Source organism: Cylas formicarius, unplaced genomic scaffold (assembly GCF_029955315.1).
Source record: "Cylas formicarius isolate icCylForm1 unplaced genomic scaffold, icCylForm1.1 PGA_scaffold_12__32_contigs__length_19106922, whole genome shotgun sequence".
NCBI lineage: Eukaryota > Metazoa > Arthropoda > Insecta > Coleoptera > Brentidae > Cylas > Cylas formicarius.
This window is the reverse complement of record NW_026844225.1, coordinates 12,998,217-13,015,946: the sequence shown is the minus strand read 5'-3', so window position 1 is coordinate 13,015,946 and position 17,730 is coordinate 12,998,217. Positions and strand designations below refer to the sequence as shown.

General features: G+C 33.8%; 5 protein-coding genes across 13 annotated transcripts in view; 3 read left to right on the top strand and 2 right to left on the bottom strand.

Moving 5' to 3' along the window:
• Positions 1 to 167: 167 nt before the first annotated feature.
• LOC132695778 (peptidoglycan recognition protein 3-like) lies at positions 168 to 3,589 on the top strand. Its single transcript, XM_060660235.1, has 7 exons — positions 168 to 294; positions 397 to 611; positions 2,128 to 2,239; positions 2,296 to 2,481; positions 2,623 to 2,837; positions 2,888 to 2,999; positions 3,049 to 3,589. The coding sequence occupies exons 1-7, from the start codon at positions 168 to 170 to the stop codon at positions 3,234 to 3,236; spliced, it is 1,155 nt and encodes a 384-aa protein (XP_060516218.1). The 3' UTR covers positions 3,237 to 3,589.
• Positions 3,590 to 4,171: 582 nt separating this feature from the next.
• LOC132708574 (protein tyrosine phosphatase domain-containing protein 1-like) lies at positions 4,172 to 8,525 on the top strand. The gene is made up of 9 exons (XM_060680968.1): positions 4,172 to 4,659; positions 5,388 to 5,468; positions 5,520 to 5,635; positions 6,481 to 6,603; positions 6,918 to 7,101; positions 7,154 to 7,446; positions 7,499 to 7,980; positions 8,030 to 8,177; positions 8,229 to 8,525. Exons 1-9 carry the CDS (start codon positions 4,460 to 4,462, stop codon positions 8,390 to 8,392), a joined length of 1,791 nt encoding a protein of 596 aa, XP_060536951.1. The 5' UTR covers positions 4,172 to 4,459; the 3' UTR covers positions 8,393 to 8,525.
• Positions 8,526 to 9,206: 681 nt separating this feature from the next.
• Positions 9,207 to 15,225, top strand: LOC132695837 (congested-like trachea protein). Of its 2 annotated transcripts, none has more exons than XM_060660354.1 (4): positions 9,207 to 9,395; positions 9,460 to 9,889; positions 14,689 to 14,865; positions 14,975 to 15,225. In XM_060660354.1, the coding sequence occupies exons 1-4, from the start codon at positions 9,303 to 9,305 to the stop codon at positions 15,181 to 15,183; spliced, it is 909 nt and encodes a 302-aa protein (XP_060516337.1). In that variant the 5' UTR covers positions 9,207 to 9,302; the 3' UTR covers positions 15,184 to 15,225. The 2 variants fall into 2 exon arrangements, with proteins under 2 accessions (XP_060516337.1, XP_060516338.1); XM_060660355.1 differs by having other exon boundaries at positions 9,259 to 9,395; positions 9,465 to 9,889.
• LOC132695836 (leucine-rich repeats and immunoglobulin-like domains protein 2) lies at positions 9,896 to 14,677 on the bottom strand. Its single transcript, XM_060660353.1, has 3 exons — positions 14,161 to 14,677; positions 13,958 to 14,104; positions 9,896 to 13,592 (listed from the first exon to the last, which is right to left on the bottom strand). The coding sequence occupies exons 1-3, from the start codon at positions 14,212 to 14,214 to the stop codon at positions 11,604 to 11,606; spliced, it is 2,190 nt and encodes a 729-aa protein (XP_060516336.1). The 5' UTR covers positions 14,215 to 14,677; the 3' UTR covers positions 9,896 to 11,603.
• A 69-nt stretch (positions 15,226 to 15,294) lies between the features above and the next one.
• LOC132695834 (latrophilin Cirl) overlaps positions 15,295 to 17,730 on the bottom strand; it is a 129,573-nt gene continuing 127,137 nt past the window's right edge. For 6 of the 8 annotated variants that reach the window (XM_060660346.1, XM_060660347.1, XM_060660344.1 and 3 more), the window contains 2 exons: positions 17,250 to 17,513; positions 15,295 to 16,933 (listed from right to left, as the gene is read on the bottom strand). In XM_060660346.1, the coding sequence (XP_060516329.1) occupies positions 16,220 to 16,933; positions 17,250 to 17,513 (978 nt within the window). In that variant the 3' untranslated portion in view covers positions 15,295 to 16,219. The remainder of the gene's footprint in view (positions 16,934 to 17,249; positions 17,514 to 17,730) is intronic. The other 2 variants (XR_009617893.1, XM_060660349.1) reach the window with 2 other exon arrangements.

Here is a 17,730-nt window from a genome sequence, read left to right as displayed (position 1 = left end):
CAAAAGAAAAATTGTAACAATAAGCGAAATAATTTTTCTTCTTTAAGTTGGTGCACGTATTATGTCATTGAATGGATGTTATTAGCAAAACAAAATGCTAATTTGCATGCAAACCTATTCTTGTGTTTACCAATTGTTAAAGAGGCCATAGCCATGTAAATAATGATATGAGGTTATCGGTTGAGTGTTTTATTGCATGCCGAATATTCAGTATCAGTACTGCAAAACCTTTCAAGCCGAACGATATGTACACTTTTATATTATTAGCAATTGCAATTCCCTATACCGCAATGGGTAAGTAAATGATAAATTATTATACATTATTATTACGTGTACTGATAAAACTATCGGTGGTGAAAACTGTTTGTGCAGTGTTAAAAGTTATAAGTTTCGTAGGTAGCTGTCCGAATATAAACAAGCGTGCAGAATGGGGTGCTCAACCTGCCAAAAGTACCCTTAAATTAAAAATAAATCCGGCCCCTTATGTCGTGGTTCATCATTCTGAAACTCCTCCTTGCACTGATGCAGGAGCTTGCAAAAATAGAGTGAAAAATATTCAAAGTTATCACATGAACACGAAAGGTTGGCAAGACATCGGATACAATTTCCTGGTAGGTACAGTGCTTTCGCAGATAAATAGTTTTGTGCCGGTTCAATTGTGTATAAAAGATCTCGTGAATGTGTTAATCTGGAAATGGGCAATGTAAAATGATATACTGAAGGTTTATAATTAACTCAAAGTTTAATAAAAATTTTCCTTTTTGCCACATGTTGTTAAGTAACGCTTAATAAAAAGCTTAAAATGCAGAAAATGTAAGTCAAGCATAACAATTAATAAATAATTTAAATGAATTGACCCTGTGCTCTGGCTAAAAAGTTGCTGCACTATAGGATTGAAAACATACTGCCAGTCTAATTTTTGAAAAATAAATTTATGTTGCCACTTTCTCACCTCTATGAGCAAATATCCCAAAGAGTAGGAGGCAAAAAGAAGACTGATTGTTTTTTATAATTTTAACACTTAAAGAAACACTGTTTAAAACTCGTTGACGTTATGAAATGTCTTACTTTTACTTTTACGAAAAGAAAAACTTTTAGCAACTGATGATGACAAGTAAACCGCTATATAGTCCAAATTGTATTTGCTTTTTATATATTACGAATATAGTTGTAGATACTGCAAATTAAGCTGCTTCCTTAGTATTGCTTTACAAAATTTGAATTAATTTTCACTTTTTCGAAAAGAATTGTCGAGAATCTTGACATCAAAAAAGACCTGTTTCCATAGCAGGTAATACACAAGCAGATTTAGAAGTAATAATTATATTAGGCTCTTTTTTTATATTTCTGACTTTACACTTTTCATTACTACTTGTAGGAGAAGAATTTTGTGACTAATGCTAAATTTTCCTTAACAACAAACAAATAATTGAAACGAATTGGCCCTGTGCTTTGGCTAAAAAGTTTGGAGACCTCTGCTCTATAAGCTGCTGCTGTCACCTTTTTATATGCAACATACGTTTAACACTTCTAAAAAGTCCATTTTAAAACTTAAAAATAATCATTTTCATTCATATAGAGTTTATTTTCTAATATTTTCATGGTAGTCGACGAATGAGTCTAAATGGCTAAGCTATAAGAAATTTAGAACTCAATCGTTTTTTAAATTTATTAGAAGTAGCTATTGTTATCCAATTTCCGAAAGAATCATCCAAATCTTTGGATTTCTGTCATTTATACAAACGAGTTTCAACGCTGAGACCGATTCTCAAAACGGAATTTTCTTATCGCTTTTATATTCTCATGTCGCAATTTTTGTAATCGCTGGGATTCCCATTGTGGATAAAATTTTCCAATTTGCTTGGAATCGAGTGATAAATGGTTTATCGAGATATACGAGACATAACGATGTTTCCAAAATCAATATTTGACAAAACAATGCACTGATACTGTCTATGTTTCGTGTGTTTCGCTTAAAAAAAAAAACAATCTAAGAATGGCCCATAGCACTAGTAAATTTAGTACTGCAGGAAGCACATCTTTTTAATTCAATTATTAGGCCAAAACTAGTTATTTGTAAAATCACTATATTGTGTAATAGTTCCATATAAACTCGTGGTTGTTTAGATCGGTGGTGATGGGTCGATCTTTGAAGGGCGAGGTTGGGGGATTCATGGAGCGCATCTCCCATCCTTTAACCAGCGTAGCATCGGGATATGTTTGATAGGTAGTTTTCAAAGTACGTTTTCCTAGTATTTTAGAATAACACTCTTTGTTAATTCTGCTCGATTGTAGATAATGTACCGTCATCCATTCAAATAAGCGCCCTGAGATCTCTAATTTCTTGCGGAACGGATTTAGGGAAAATAGATCAGAATTATCGACTTATAGGGCATCGGCAGGGAGGATCCACCGATTGCCCCGGAAATAAACTCCAAGAAATATTGAAGACGATGCCCCATTTTGAACCGCGCCCCGTGTAAAATCGTTTCACATGGCCCTCGAACAAATATTTTTCTTATAAAATAAAATAGTCAAATTAATGAGATGTATTATTTATTGCCCGCATCATTGCAAATATTATTACTATTATTGTACTAACCAATAATTCGTTTTAAACAGGCACCTGTCCCAAAATAGTATCAAGGTCCGAATGGAAGGCAAAAGCACCGACGGAAATAATCCCCTTGACCATAGATCCTCCGCCTTATGTTGTGGTTCATCACTCTGCCACGCAAAATTGTACAAACCTAACAAGTTGCCTGAAGATGGTAAAAGGTATTCAAGACTTTCACATGGATACCAATGAATGGGATGATATAGGATATCAATTTCTGGTAAAAATTATTATAATATCTTTGAAAAGAGTTCAATTTTCGACTTCTAGATTGGAACCGAGGGTACCATCTTCGAAGGACGCGGATGGGGACGGAAAGGTGCTCACGTGCCCAAGTTCAACGCCAGAAGCATCGGCGTATGCTTGATCGGAAATTTTCAAAGTAAAAGTATAAAATTTTAGAGCTTATTCGATATACCTAAATTTTTTAGTAATGCCTCCCGTACAAATCCAGTTGGATTCGTTAAAAGCATTGACCGACTGCGGCGTCCAGAATGGAAAAATTGCCGAAAATTACACAATAATAGGTCATCGTCAAGGCAGCGCCACTTTATGCCCAGGAGATTATCTGTACGAAATAGTTCAAAATATGAGTCGTTACAATCCCAATCCTTCTTAAAATAAACAAATTACATTAAAAAAAAATAACCGTGTCTTATTGTAAGTTAAAAAATTAGGAGTTAAAGTGTAATTTTCGAAAAAAATACTTTGCCACCTCTATGAGCAAAAATCTCAAAGAGTAAGAAGCAAAAATCATGCGTTATAAGAACGTCAGCCGATAGCACTTAATGATTTAAAGTGACACTTTTCAAAACTAGTTGACGTTATGAAATGTGTTATTGATACAGTTACGAAAAGAAAAAGTTTTCGCAACTGATGATGAACAGTAAACTATTATATAGGTTAATTTATATTTGCTAATTATTAATTATCACTTTTTCGAAAAGTATTGTCGCGAATTTTGTGATTAACTAAAACCTGTTCCCATAGCAGATAAAAAACAACTAGATTAATAAATAATAATTATATTAGGTGTTATTTTTTATTTCTAACTTGAATAATTTTAAAAGAGATTAAAATAAAATTTGTTTCATATTAAATCATATCTTCTAGTTATGGAAAACACTAATTTATTTGAATGTTCCTTTCCACTCAAAAATTTCGCAACTGAGAATGATATCACACAGATTAATTGTCAATTATAAGATTAATTTTTTTGAGAGGTCTGCGAAAATTGCTTTTACGGCATCGATACAATGTAATAAAACCGGGATGTACCCTTCAAATTGAATACAAACAAGAAGAAACTCGGTATTGACATTAATACTGTAAAAGCAAAAATATTGGAAGAGGATAAAAATATTTTCCAACCTCCAAACTCAAGGTCTTAAGTGTACTTATTTTTATTTAGTTTGCCGCAAGGAAACTTATTTTCTTTCGCCGTCAATGAAAATGAAAACGTCTCGTGTTCGATATCTATAAAGGCGCGCTTATGAATAATGCATCAATAAGCAACACTAGATTATAGTACTATAAAAAACGTGCAATAAACGCCGGCCATATATTCGAGTGATAAATATCCAGTGACGCAATGCGCAAATGATTTTTATTTCACTAAAGGGAAAACGGCACCCATACTAACAATGACGTATTATTTATTTACCATGGCTACCGTTTATTTCTATGGTTATACATTCGAGATAATATCGAACAAATATAAGCATGCGCCGCTACGCTAGAAGAAAATATATCCCTATCCCGAAAAGCCTAGTTTCAGTTTGAATTTTTTAGTTTAGTTTTGCTGTAACAATTTCCAATGCGCTGGGTTTCGCATGGTATAATATGAATCAATTGAATGAAATTAAATCATCCAATACAGAAACGGTTCAGGCGAATTACAACAAACTTTCGGAACATATTCGAAGGCTCACACCTCACGGTATTCAGTGCAGTGTTTTCTGTGGCGGAGTTAACTGTAAATATGAAAATCCGGAAAATTGGAAACCCGATAGTCTGGCACTACAAGGAATTTATTCCCATTGGTGAGAGGTTTGCATGTGAACCGTGTGAATTATGTTTGCACGCAATATTTCAACAGGTGCACCCTATTCGATTTCAAATGATAAACTGAGTTTGACTCGTTATTATTTGTTTTGAGACACCGAACACTTTTAAACTTTAACACACTTCAAAGGAAGGTTTGATACAACACTGCATATAGATAATATATATGAGGCCGCTTTTAAATTTTCTAAACTAATACACGCGATCTCTCGGGTGGTAATTGTTGAGAAACATCGATTTATTCATTCACGTCTTTTAGGACAATTTGTTTGTCTTTTTTATGCCCGCATTACCCATAAAAAAGTTTATGTAGTCTCTATCGACCCCAAACAAGAAAACGGGTAATCGTTTTCCATGAAAAAGCATATAGGGGCAAAAAGCAATTTCGCATTCTATATTCAGATTAAAAAAAGATAATATCCGATTTTTATTTGAGCTATTTCACCTATACGCGCATATTGCCCTCGCTAATGAATAAAAGAATGCATTGCGACAACGTCCGAAATTTTAACGTATATATCGATTTTATGAAAGATTAATAATCTTTGTAATGGGCAAATGAGTAGTTTGCTTTTGAGTACGGAAATACGTCCACGTGGAACTCATTAACGGGTGTAAAAATAACCATCGGTCAACTAGCATATAGTTAATCAAAATTCTTAAAAGCTTCGAAGGATGATTTATTCCGAACTTATCGCAATTTTAGGGTTACAGATGATATCTTGGCCATGGCCCGACCGAGTACGATGGTGATAATCCAGAGGAATATCATTCAGCAATTTGAAAGGTAACCGCCTAGGCTAATTGCAACGAAAACGTCCATAAAACTCGATTTTAGTTTAGGAATAAAGTCAATTATAAACCTGCAAAGTCCCAGAGAACACGCCAGTTGCGGGCAGCCTCTGGAAAGTTCGGGATTTTCGTATAATCCCAACGTTTTCATGGAAGACAACAGTAAGAAATTAGATTTTGAGAACTATTTTAGTTTGTTTAAAATTATTTAATTTATTTTTTAATTAAATAAATTAATTAAGTTAATTTAAATTAATTAATTAATTAATTCCTTATAGAAAATATAATAATTATTCAAAACATTTAAAAACGAAACCAAATAAATAAATTAAATTTGCGAGTTAATTTTTCATTCTTCCAGAAACGGAAACATACTCGTCGCGGTTCGCATCTTCAGGAAACGAATTCTATTTTGTTTTTGCCAAACTCAGCTGTAGGATACGTCTTTTTTTCACTTTAAGTTGCAATATGGTTCTGGTGTTTTTGATGACTGATTTTAATTAAATAATACATTTAATTATTTAAGTCATTAATTTAATTTAAAATAATTAATTACTTAATTAATTAATTAAATTTATTATTTAATTAAAATCAGTCATCAAAAACACCAGAACCATATTGCAACTTAAAATGAAAAAAAGACGCACCCTACAGCTGAGTTTCGCAAAAAAAAAATAGAATTCGTTTCCTGAAGATGCAAACCGCGATGAATATGTTTCCGTTTCTGGAAGAATGAAAAATTAACTCGCAAATTTAATTTATTTATTTGGTTTCGTTTTTAAATGTTTTGAATAATTATTATATTTTCTATAAGGAATTTATTAATTTTTTTAAACTGAATATTTCAGAAATTATTTTTGTCATTACCTGAAATTATAGATTGACTAAAAGATAATACTTTCATTAGCTGAAAAGTGGAATTACCATTTAAATCAGGCGTGTTTTTAGGCAAACAAATTTAAATTCTATGCAAATGTGTTAATTAAAAGTTAATTCATCATTTTCAGTTTTTTACTACAATTTCGCATGGAAAGACTACGGCGATGCGACCTTGGAAGGGTTGCTCAACATGGTTAAAGTACTAGCTTTTGCTTTAACCGAGGGTAGGGTAGCTATCCATTGCCACGCTGGTGAGTTTAAGTCATCAATTATTTTCCAAACTCTACTTAGAATGATGTTCATAAAAAATTATTGACGAATTTTCAAAATGAGGGTAAATCAATAGCAATTTATTTGTTAAACTATGCATTCTCAAACCAACCTGTAATTTGGTAAATCATTTAAATCGGTTTCAAAATAATTAATTACGCGGTGAGTTAAATATTTTATTGCCTTATAAACATAAAACTTGATGTGCCAATAACACATTTAAAGCCATTAGAAATATGACATAGATATTATCGTTGAAGCTATGTTGTGATATATTACCGTTAACAATTTTCAGGTTTAGGCAGAACGGGCGTATTAATAGCATGTTATTTAGTATATGCCCTAAGGGTAAGTGCAAACGAAGCTATTCGATATGTAAGACTAAAACGCCCTGGATCAGTTCAAACGAGAGGACAAATCCTGTGCGTACGACATTTTGCACAATTTATTCTTCCCCAAACAGTAACGTATTACTTAAAGTATGGCTAAATGATCGCAAACTTTGGCCATTTCAGTTTGTCATTATTTCAGGGATAATATTTCCAAAGATAAACACATGAACGAGTTTAATTTGCACAAGTTTTTAAAAAGACAGAGGGTAGTGTTGCACGGGTACGAAGAGAGAAATTTTAAATATCTTCCAAAAATTGTTTTCGTCTTATGCCAAAGAATTTTAAAACTTTGTGAGTGTTACGATGATGACGCCAATCAACCAGCCAATGTCCCTTTTACGACGGATTATTTCACCGAGAAACTCCATGGGACAATGAAAAGGCAAGAGAGTACCTTCAGTATTGCTAGCCTCGCAAGTCCGACTTCCGAAAGTAAGATTATAGGGAAGTAAGCGTGTATTAATTAGTGAATAATATTTTTAAGCGATTTTTTTGAATCCATCAAACGGAGCGTCAACTCCGTCCAGCCCAAACCCATCAGAAAATGGCGATACTACCGATTCGTTTTCTGAGATCAGTACATTGGATGGAGATGAGATGAGAGAAGAACTGCTACTTGAAAATCGTTGTTTTCAAGAATTGGAAACGCAAAAAAGTTTTGTCCAAGAACAAGCTGATATTCAGTCAGATATTAGAAGCGTAGATGATGCCGTCGACGCCATTTTAACTGATTTTTATGACCTGGATGCAGATACGCGTAACAAAATAAAAGAATACGAAAATGACATAAACAGTTCTCGAACGGGTTGGCTTCGATTGACTAGCGAAACAAATTTATATATTCTAACTAGTTTGCTTTTCGATTGGCTGGAAAAGTTGAAAGCGCCAATTATTACTATAGAAAGTTTTGAGAATATTGTTATTTTATATAAACAACCAGAAGAATGCTTCAAAAAATTCGGAATGGTAAGCTGGACCGACATCGACAAACTTAACATAACAAAAAATATTTTAGGAGGAAGCGTACCTGATTGAGCACATTTTACTCTTCTTGATAAAATTGCGGCCTATTAACGAGGAAAGTAGAAAATTTCTGCTTAAAAGATTTCTCGCAGCCCTTTCCAAGCACAGTATTAACATAAATGAGAAAATAATACCCTCAGGTATATAATTTTGTTAGCGATTCCAAGCAAGTTAAAGCATTTGATTTTCAGATAAAGGATTTAAACGAATCGGTGGTGGCACCCTTGCGTGTACTGTTGATTTTTTCCAATCTCTTTCGTTAATAATAGAAAATCACCATAAGCAGCGACCAATGTTGTATACGATGGATGAAATAACCTCGGATAACGAAACAGATCTCCAAGGCTTCCAATAGAAATTTTACCAAATTTTCCACAAAATATATTTAGAAAACAAGAAAATGTGAAATTAACATATATTTTTAATCTATTCTTGGGTGTGCGTGTGTGATTTTGTCAATATCATAATGAACAGAATAAAATTTTGCATTTGCGACCCCTATTTATATTTTGCAGCAGTTGAAATGAGGAATCGTAAATTAAATTAAAAAAAAAACTGTATTGGGGGTTCCCATCACTAATTGTAGCCAGTAAAACTGCAGACTCTTCGAGATTTGACCAAATTGAATTTGATATTGGAAACGTTGATAGCAACCGAGAAACAGATTGTAAAAATGAAAATCAATTCTCGATTCTGCTCGACTTCGATTCGAATCGACCTTCTTATATGAAATTTCGGCATTGATTTTTTAAATTAAATAACGTTTTAACGAATTATTAGAATTAATATCTTACTTAAGAACTAGACCGTATTCAATTGCGGGGTAATATTTTTTTTCCTGACGATAATAGCAATGTTCAGTTAAGTAGAAATATCAATAATTCATTTTCATTTAGTTATCTCAATTATTATCAAGTCAATTTTGTGATTCATATATTAAACTTAACGAAACAAAATCTCTAATAGCAACAAAAATTTAAACGAGAACAAATTAAATTCTGGCATCAACAAATTAATGAATTTCAATTCCACCACTATTACTTAGACAACACAAAAAACTCGAATACTGAAGAATGTGAAGAATTTTCTGGCTCACTGGGACGTTTCCATAGATTCTTCAATAAAGAGCCACTGCGTACGGAAAAAAGAAGAATTTAATTTATTCGTCAAAATGTGACTGTAGTGGTTATGTTCGTTCGTCACTCGAATAATAAACGTTAATTTATTTTGATTATATTGTTTACGTTCAAATAAAATCTGGAAAAATGGGTGACATGGGACCGGTGGAGTATTTTTTTTGTGGCGGGTTTGGAGGTATTTGTACAGTATTAGTGGGACATCCATTAGATACCATAAAGGTAAATTATAGTTTGTTTATAATGTAGTAAACTTGTTATTACGTCTAAATTCTCTAAAACTTAGGTTAGATTGCAGACGATGCCCGCAGTAAAACCTGGCGAGTTACCCCATTACACGGGCACTTTGGATTGTTTCCGCAAAACTATAGTAAATGAGGGCGTACGGGGGCTTTATAAAGGAATGGGTGCCCCTTTGGTAGGCGTGGCTCCTATTTTCGCAATATCTTTTTTGGGCTTTGGAGTGGGCAAAAAGATTTTCGCGCCTTCCGACGGTTCACACCACACCCATTTCCAGTATTTCTCGGCCGGCGCTTTTTCTGGAATTTTCACCACATTGATAATGGCCCCAGGTGAAAGGATTAAATGCCTGCTTCAAATTCAGGAAAATAAAACAAACAAAATGTATGATGGGCCTGTAGATGTTGTTAAGAAATTATACAAAGAAGGAGGGATGCGCAGCATATTTAGAGGAGCGGGGGCCACACTATTAAGGGGTAAGTTAATAAAGAAATACACTATTAATAATACACTAAAAAACATTTAATCTTATTTTGAAAAAAACATTAAATTTTGTTCTGTACAGTAAAAAATCAAAATTTATTTTTCACGCAAGACGAAGACTATATCTAGTTTTCAGACGTACAAGATAAAATTAAAAGGTTGATCCTATATTTACCGAATTTCAACGACAGGTGTTGTTTTCTTCATACAAATACTTACCGGATTATAAAGTACGACAAAAAAAAACGATATGGGTAAATATTTGTAGTCGTACAATTTTATTTGGCAAGATAGAAATCACAATTTGAATGGAAAATCAATGAAAACGAAACTAAATTTTTCATGAATTGATAGAATATTTCTGAAAATTCTTGCATTTCTTCATTTTTGGAATAACATTATTTATATTTGAACTGTTTAAGTTGTTTTGGTGCTCAATATCTTCAAAGTTTATATTTAAGATATTATGATTTTTTAAGTTTGCGTCTTAATTTTAATTTCCTGAGTGGTACATTTCAGTTGATGGAATAAACGTATTATGAAAATTCTCTTCTATACAATAAAATATTTAAAAAGGTCAAAATTCCTTTTTCGCGGAAGACTAGAATCACGTAGAATTCACTAGACAAGGTTTATTTCTTTAAGAAAAAAACTACAGGACTATCAAGTACCACTGTAGAAAAAGCGATATTTGTAAATGTTTTTATTCGTTTACAATTTTATTTAGCATAACAAAGATCACAATTTGAATGGAAAGTCAATAAAAACAATACCAAATTTAGTTTTCTGAAAATTCTTGTATTTCTTCATTTTTGGAATAATATTAAATTCATTGCTTGAGATTTATTATTTAAGTTTCGACTGTATAAGTATAAGTATAAATGGTTGTTTTGGTGCTCAATATCTTCGAAGTTTATATTTAAGATATCATGATTTTTTCACTTTGCGTCTTAATTTTAATTTCCTGAGTGGTACTTTTTAGTTGATTGAATAAACGAATCATGAGAATTCCCTTCTGCACAATGAAATATTCAAAAAGATCAAAATTCCTTTTTCGCGAAAGGATCACGTAGAATGGACTATCAAGTATCACTGTAAAAAAAGCGATTTTAGTAAATATTTTTATTCTTTTAAAATTTTATTTAGCATAACATATATCACAAATTGAATGGAAAATCAATAAAAAGAATAGTAAATTAATAGGTATCAAAGCATTTTTCCAGAATTTACTGAAAGTTTCTGAAACTTCTTGTATTTCTTCATTTTTGGAATAGCATTAAATTCATTGCTACGATTTATTCTTAAATTTTATTTGTTTAAGTCGTTGTTTAAATCTTTACTGAAGTCCTGGTGGTTGTTTTGATGCTCAATATCTTCAAAGTTTATATTTCAGATATGATTTTTTAAGTTTTCGTTTTAATGTTAATTTCCTAAGCGTACATTTCAATTGATGAGAATTGTCTGCTGTACAATAAAATATTTAAAAATATCAAAATTGCTTTGTCGCGGAAGACCTAGACCACATTTTATTTCTTAAGGAAAATATTACAGAACCATAAAGTACCACTGCAGAAAAAAACGATAGTTTTAATGACCTTTATTCATTTAAAATGTTATTTAACATGGCATTGATCGCAATTTCAATGGAAAGTAAATAAAAACAAAACTAAATAAGTAAGTATCAAGCCATATTCAAGAATTACCTCATTATTTTTGAAAATTCTTGTATTGTTTCATTTTTGGAATAACATTAAATTCATTGCTCGCGATCTGTAAACTATTATCGTAATAATTATTATTTAAATTGTAACTGTTTAAGTCGTTGTTTAAATCATTACTTAAGTCCTGTTGGCTGTTTTGATGTTCAACATCTTCAAATTTGATTCTCTCTTCTGACACGGGACGCTTTTTAAGTTTATATTTCAGATATTTCGATTTTTTAAGTTTGCGCCTTAATTTTAATTTCCTCTGTTTCACCGTTAATGGCGACGCCGTGCTAGAGTTAGATACAACGCTGATTTTATCGGTAGCGGAATAATCTGTACCATTTTTAGTGGGCGAAACTTTCTTAATTAGTTTTGGTTTATAATCTGGACATTTTAAAATTCTCCTCATTGCTTGGAAAACACTCCAAGTAGCGAACTGTTCCGGCTCGACGCATTTCGGCGCGATTTTGCTATCAAAAACGTATTTATATTCGTAACGGTTATCCGCAGTACAACTGATTCCTTTATCATGGGCGAAGTCACAAGGTTTTAACGACTTTTGCTTCACTCTCATTACTATTATAGGTTTCCATTCGCTCATTTCACAAGTACAGTGCCACGGGTTTTCGTTTAATCTTAACAGTTTTGGGTGAATTTTTGAAAATATCTCTCGCGGGAGCTGTTTAAATTTGTTATGGTTTAAATAAATTTCCTTAATGCTGTCTAGATCATCGAAAACACCGGAAGGCAAATATTCCAGGTTGTTATGCGACAGGTCTAAATAATGAAGTTTGTTTAAACCTATAAACGAGTCCATTGAAATGTTGTACGTGCTGCAATAGCTTAAAATTAATTTTTCTAAATTGGGCACTTCTAAAAACGCGTCGAATTCAATTTCCCTAATGTTACCAGATAAACTAAGTTGGTTTAATCGCGACATTCCTACGAAAAAATCCCTTTTTAATAAATCGACGTTCACATTGTGAACGGTTAGTGTTTGCAACAAATTAAGACCGACGAAAGAATGCGTTAAAAAGGTAACAGCCATATCGTCGCTACCGATCACTAAAGAGTTCGTGGTATTCATGACTTCAAACGTGTTGGGGAAAATTATATTTATCGGATTGTTTGCAAAATCTGCGAGTTTTAATTTGGGAAATGGCGGCAAAGACAATTCCGACAGCTGGGTAAAATTATTATGACTTAGATCTAAATATTCCAGTTCTAATAATCCAGCCAAATCGGTTATTTCTATGTCTAGTAACTTATTATGCGCGAGAGATAATACTTTTAAATGAGGTGTTCCGTAAAACGCGAAAGGCGGTATATATCTGAGGTTATTTCTTTCTAATATTAGATACTGCAATTCTCCGAGACCGTCAAACATTTCCCAATGAATATTATTCAGTTCGCAATTCACTATTCGTAAAAGTAAGAGCTTCTTGAATCCTACAAGTAAAGGCACTTCGCCATTGTTTCGGCGTTGTTCTTTAAATACTTCGTAGGGCACAACTTCATCGTCGTTATTATTTTTTTGCACAATCGTAACGGGATGCATACTTCCGTCGATTTTTTGGATATATTCGAAAGTAATATTTTCACTTTCTTTCAATATCTCTAAAAACGACTGTATTTGCTCTTTCGAATTGTGTATAAGCACTTTTTCTAAATTTAAATAGTTCAATTCAGGAAGCGAATAGTCGATTTGACACAACAAATGGTTTGTAACGTTTTTGGCGAATATAGTTGGACCTACTAGTTCCAAACTTGTAAGACGATTGAATTTACTTAACCAACTAAATTTAATTGTTTTGTTTCCTGACTCGTAGCCGTGTATGAACGTCAAACTTTCGATATTGTCTGGTAGCGATTCGATCAACTCCGCAGGATTGGTTTCCGTCTGCAAAATACACGTCGCTGAGCGAACGATCATTGCTCGATGAGGCTCATCCAAAAGCTCCACGGTATCGAAAGTATCGTCGTATACAACCTAAAAAAAGCATAACTTTACAAGCGGATTCAAAATTTGTGCATGCGAATTAGTTATTAATTAGTTTCGCCGTCGAGAAAATAATTTTTGCAAAGTATAATTTATGAAAATTAAAAAGGACTCGAGATGGATCCTTCAAAGCAAACTTAATTACTTATTCAAATTGAAATTTATAAAAATATCGAATGTAAATCGTCGGGTAGAACTTTTAAAGTTCGACGTCTAATTTGAAACTTAATTTAAACTGATTTTAAATAGAAAATAAGTAATTTATTTGCCAAGTTTGCATTTAAATTAGACACAAACAGAAATCAAATGCAAATATCAAAACCGCAAACAATCATTATGATATTTCCCTGTTTTACCTCGTTATTCTCAACGGAACCTCCATCTCCAGGTGCGTGTTTGCTTTTGTCCCTTTGCATAAATCTGTAAATAGCTGTTTCCGTTAGATGCTGTAATTGACACGTGCATATCAAAGGACAAGCGATGTCCCTTTCCCAACCAAACGACTATAACAAACGAAAACCACCAAAACCATGCATTCACTTTTTTGTTTTAAACTCACATTACAAATCCCGTTGGACGCTAATAAACCGAAAATAATTAATCGCAAATCCATTTTGTGGTCACTGCCACTATTTTCGTATGTTCGCGTCTGGAACGTAATTAACCCAATGATGTACAACGCAGGATATTAGCCCCCACACATTTCCGTAAAATTCGGAAATAACATTTGAATACGTTAATCTTTTTTTTTTCTTCGTTATCAATGAGAATACTTGGCCATCGAATAAAACAAGCGCAAATGGAATTTTTCGATTTTTTTCACAATTCATCCTGTTTTTTTTTCTAAGACAGTATCCGATTTCCTCGTCATGATAAGTTATTGATGACCTTCATTTCAACGTTATTCCGGGCGCGATTCTGAGGAATTTCATGTTTTCTTAATAAGTTTTTTTTACGGACTACATGCCTATTCCTCTAACAAATAGTTCTTTAAAGTGTACAATAAATAAAAACACATTACAAAAAAAACTAAAATTCTGGGAGACATTATAGACAAATATATTTTTGTATATAATCGAATTTTCAGATATACCAGCGAGTGGACTTTATTTTTTGACATACGAAGGAATTAGGGATTATATTACTGAACATGGAAAACATCAGCCCAGCATTTTAGGAACTATAGCGGCAGGTGGATCGGCAGGAATTGCCAATTGGCTTGTTGGCATGCCACCTGACGTTCTGAAAAGCCGTCTTCAGACTGGTAAATTAACTTTGACCTCATCATTTCTTAAAAGCGAATAGCAAAATAATCACAAACTTGTCTATTCAAAATAAATATAATAATGTATACATTATATATTTGATTTTAGCTCCAGAGGGTACGTATCCCAAAGGAATTAGAGATGTCTTTAAGAATTTGATAAAAGAGGAAGGTCCATTAGCTTTATACAAGGGAATCGTTCCAGTGCTTTTAAGAGCATTTCCGGCAAACGCAGCGTGTTTCTTAGGATTTGAAGTATGTAGGAAATTTATAAAATACCTCAACTCATCTCCCTGTGATGTTTTACATTCGGAATAGTCCCTATACTATTTAGTCTCTCACTTTATTTTATTAAAATTGTTTTATTATACTGCGTTTTTTTAATCAGCCCCAAGAGCGTATGGAAATGTTCGGAAATGAAACAAGCGCTGCAGTTGCCATGTTTTATTTAATTATTTACAAATTCTGTGCTAGCTAAGTCATAACTTAAACCGCACTACAAAATAAAAACAGACAAATTTTTATATACAAATAAATAAATGGATTTTGTTTGTTCACTAAAAAATTATGTAAAAATTTTGGATTGCTTTTTAATAAGGACCTACATATCAACACATCAACAACCTTAACTCGAGTTAATAAATAAAAACAAAAATAACACGATTTCAATTTTTAATACAAGGTATATTGTGTCACGCTTTTTTTACACACTTAAGGTTAAGAGAAGTTCGAAAAAGTATTTGGAAAAAATAAAACGGCAGGTACATTAACAACATGTATTGAAATATTAAATTAAAACATCTTCTCGTGTTTGTTTCGACATTGATTTGGATGACTTGTCAGGTTTGACGTTGATGAAAGTGACTTAAACTCTTTGCTTTACAAAATGTCGAGTTTAAGTGAGGTCCATGCATACTAAAATAATTTTACATACAGAAAGATTACGATGATAATCCCATATATTTTCATACTTTATGGAAAACGCTCCCGTGTAAGATTTTTTTTAGCTCTAGTAAATAAAATTTATTGCAACACGTTTATCTCTACAGTGTTGTCAATTTTAACGTTATGCCACTGGAGGTTAATGATTCAATCGGCGCCGTAAAATTCGTAATTGTTTTAATGATTTAAGTTGACACCACTGCATTACTAGACGAACAAGAACCGATAACTAACAGGCTGACTGGAATAACTCGTACGTAATATAAGTTCATTTTTATAAAATAGTCGATTAATATAAAATTATCACTTTCTTTCATTCAAGCTGAGCCTAACAAATTATCAATTAAATATATATGACCAAAAGAGTCTGATCATGTGGTAATCACAGATAATTACTTGCGAATGGCAGTTTCTAACTTTCACTATACGGAGGAAGGTGATTTAAAGTTCGGGACACGTAAGTAACATCTAAGTGCTGATGAGGGTACATTTCGGGTGGCTCCAAGTGGCACACGACAGTCTCGCCATCTAATACTGCCGCTAGGGACCTGACGGCAGCGTCGCCCGTTTGGGTACGATACGCTGGCAGAGCTATATTGTTGCAACGCATGCGGTACGCAGTGTCAAAGTCTTTATTGTTGCTCATTACTTCTAAAAAATTTCTTTCGGTACCTGGACTGTACGGAATCAAAGGCCTATGGTCGCCGTAAGATCGCGAAGACTGCCGACTCATATCGCTCTGCCTCTTGGCATCTTCGTCGCTCATGTCACTGACTTGTATTTCGTTCCTGTCGATTTCTTCGTAAACCGGATCGTCTTCGGCTGTCAATAATCCCCTGGGCGTTTGAGCGTCGTAGATCTCGGTGTAAGTGTGGTGACCCCAATGGAGAGGTTTCATGGAAAGGTTTTTTTTCCTGCCGATCGCGACGCAATGGGGTTGCAAACTCGGACGCATTCCGTAATCGTTGAAATTGTTATGCTGACTGGCTTGCGCTTGTCGAAGGTCTTTAACGAGTGACGACGCGTGACGATGGGCGTCCACTATGACCATGTGTGACCTGGGCGAATCTTCCTGTTCAGATCCTCCGTGTCCTGAATCACGACTGTACGACTTAAAAGAAATGTTCTGCAAAACGAAATACGAATTATGTATACGTCTGAACGCAACTAACAGCGTCACCCCCAAATATTAGAATTAGGAACTATCATCGAAGATTTTCTCAACCAAACAGGTTGAACTAATACAGCGAACGCGGCAAGAGAATCTATATATCTATATTTACATTTGAACACGGATATATTACGTCTTTGATGTATATTACAACTTGAAGAATATAAACTTCCGCCGTTTACATCTCGTGGTATTAAGGGTGAGCCAGTTCGCGAAAGTCAGGGGAATACCATGCTCAAAACGTTATCTACAAAGCAGTTAAGTTACGCACCTTCCAATGTAAAGGTTTGTGCAGAGGGCCCCAAGTGGAAACCGATTTCGGTATATTAGGAGTGACTGAAGAGTTTTTGTAAAAGTTACGAATGTAAGGTAGGGTCGAGGTGTTAGGTTCAAGATCAGGAGATGGGATCGTATCGTTCACCCGCACGGGGCGACACAGAGTAGCAGCCATGTTGGCCGACGTAGAAGTGGGCACAGGAGTGCGACACTCCTGATTGACGTTTGTACAACTCTGGGAGTTCCAACCTCGGTGCAGCTGTAAAAGAAATAGAACCGTCACCAAGTAGAGGCGCGTCCCGTCAAAAATTCCGCGCTACCGACTAAATGGAATCTTTGAGGGGCGTGTTTAAATCGGGAAGAAGCAGAGAAAAGCATTAGTAGAGTACCACGAGTGTCGCTTACCAAATAAAAAAAGAGACATGCCACGAAAGAAAGACGCACAATGCGGGCACCACCACAGCACACCACATTTA

Coding starts and splice junctions, on each gene's coding strand:
- LOC132695778 (XM_060660235.1), top strand. CDS start 168: ATGAGGTTATCGGTTGAGTGTTTTATTGCATGCCGAATATTCAGTATC. Junction 612..2,127: donor ACATCGGATACAATTTCCTG/GTAGGTACAGTG, acceptor GTGGTTGTTTAG/ATCGGTGGTGATGGGTCGAT. Junction 2,482..2,622: donor TTTTGAACCGCGCCCCGTGT/AAAATCGTTTCA, acceptor CGTTTTAAACAG/GCACCTGTCCCAAAATAGTA.
- LOC132708574 (XM_060680968.1), top strand. CDS start 4,460: ATGAATCAATTGAATGAAATTAAATCATCCAATACAGAAACGGTTCAG. Junction 5,469..5,519: donor ATCATTCAGCAATTTGAAAG/GTAACCGCCTAG, acceptor ACTCGATTTTAG/TTTAGGAATAAAGTCAATTA. Junction 7,102..7,153: donor ACAGTAACGTATTACTTAAA/GTATGGCTAAAT, acceptor TCATTATTTCAG/GGATAATATTTCCAAAGATA.
- LOC132695837 (XM_060660354.1), top strand. CDS start 9,303: ATGGGTGACATGGGACCGGTGGAGTATTTTTTTTGTGGCGGGTTTGGA. Junction 9,396..9,459: donor ATCCATTAGATACCATAAAG/GTAAATTATAGT, acceptor TCTAAAACTTAG/GTTAGATTGCAGACGATGCC. Junction 9,890..14,688: donor GGGGGCCACACTATTAAGGG/GTAAGTTAATAA, acceptor TCGAATTTTCAG/ATATACCAGCGAGTGGACTT.
- LOC132695836 (XM_060660353.1), bottom strand. CDS start 14,214: ATGGATTTGCGATTAATTATTTTCGGTTTATTAGCGTCCAACGGGATT. Junction 14,105..14,160: donor CGTCCAACGGGATTTGTAAT/GTGAGTTTAAAA, acceptor CGTTTGTTATAG/TCGTTTGGTTGGGAAAGGGA. Junction 13,593..13,957: donor GTTCCGTTGAGAATAACGAG/GTAAAACAGGGA, acceptor TGCTTTTTTTAG/GTTGTATACGACGATACTTT.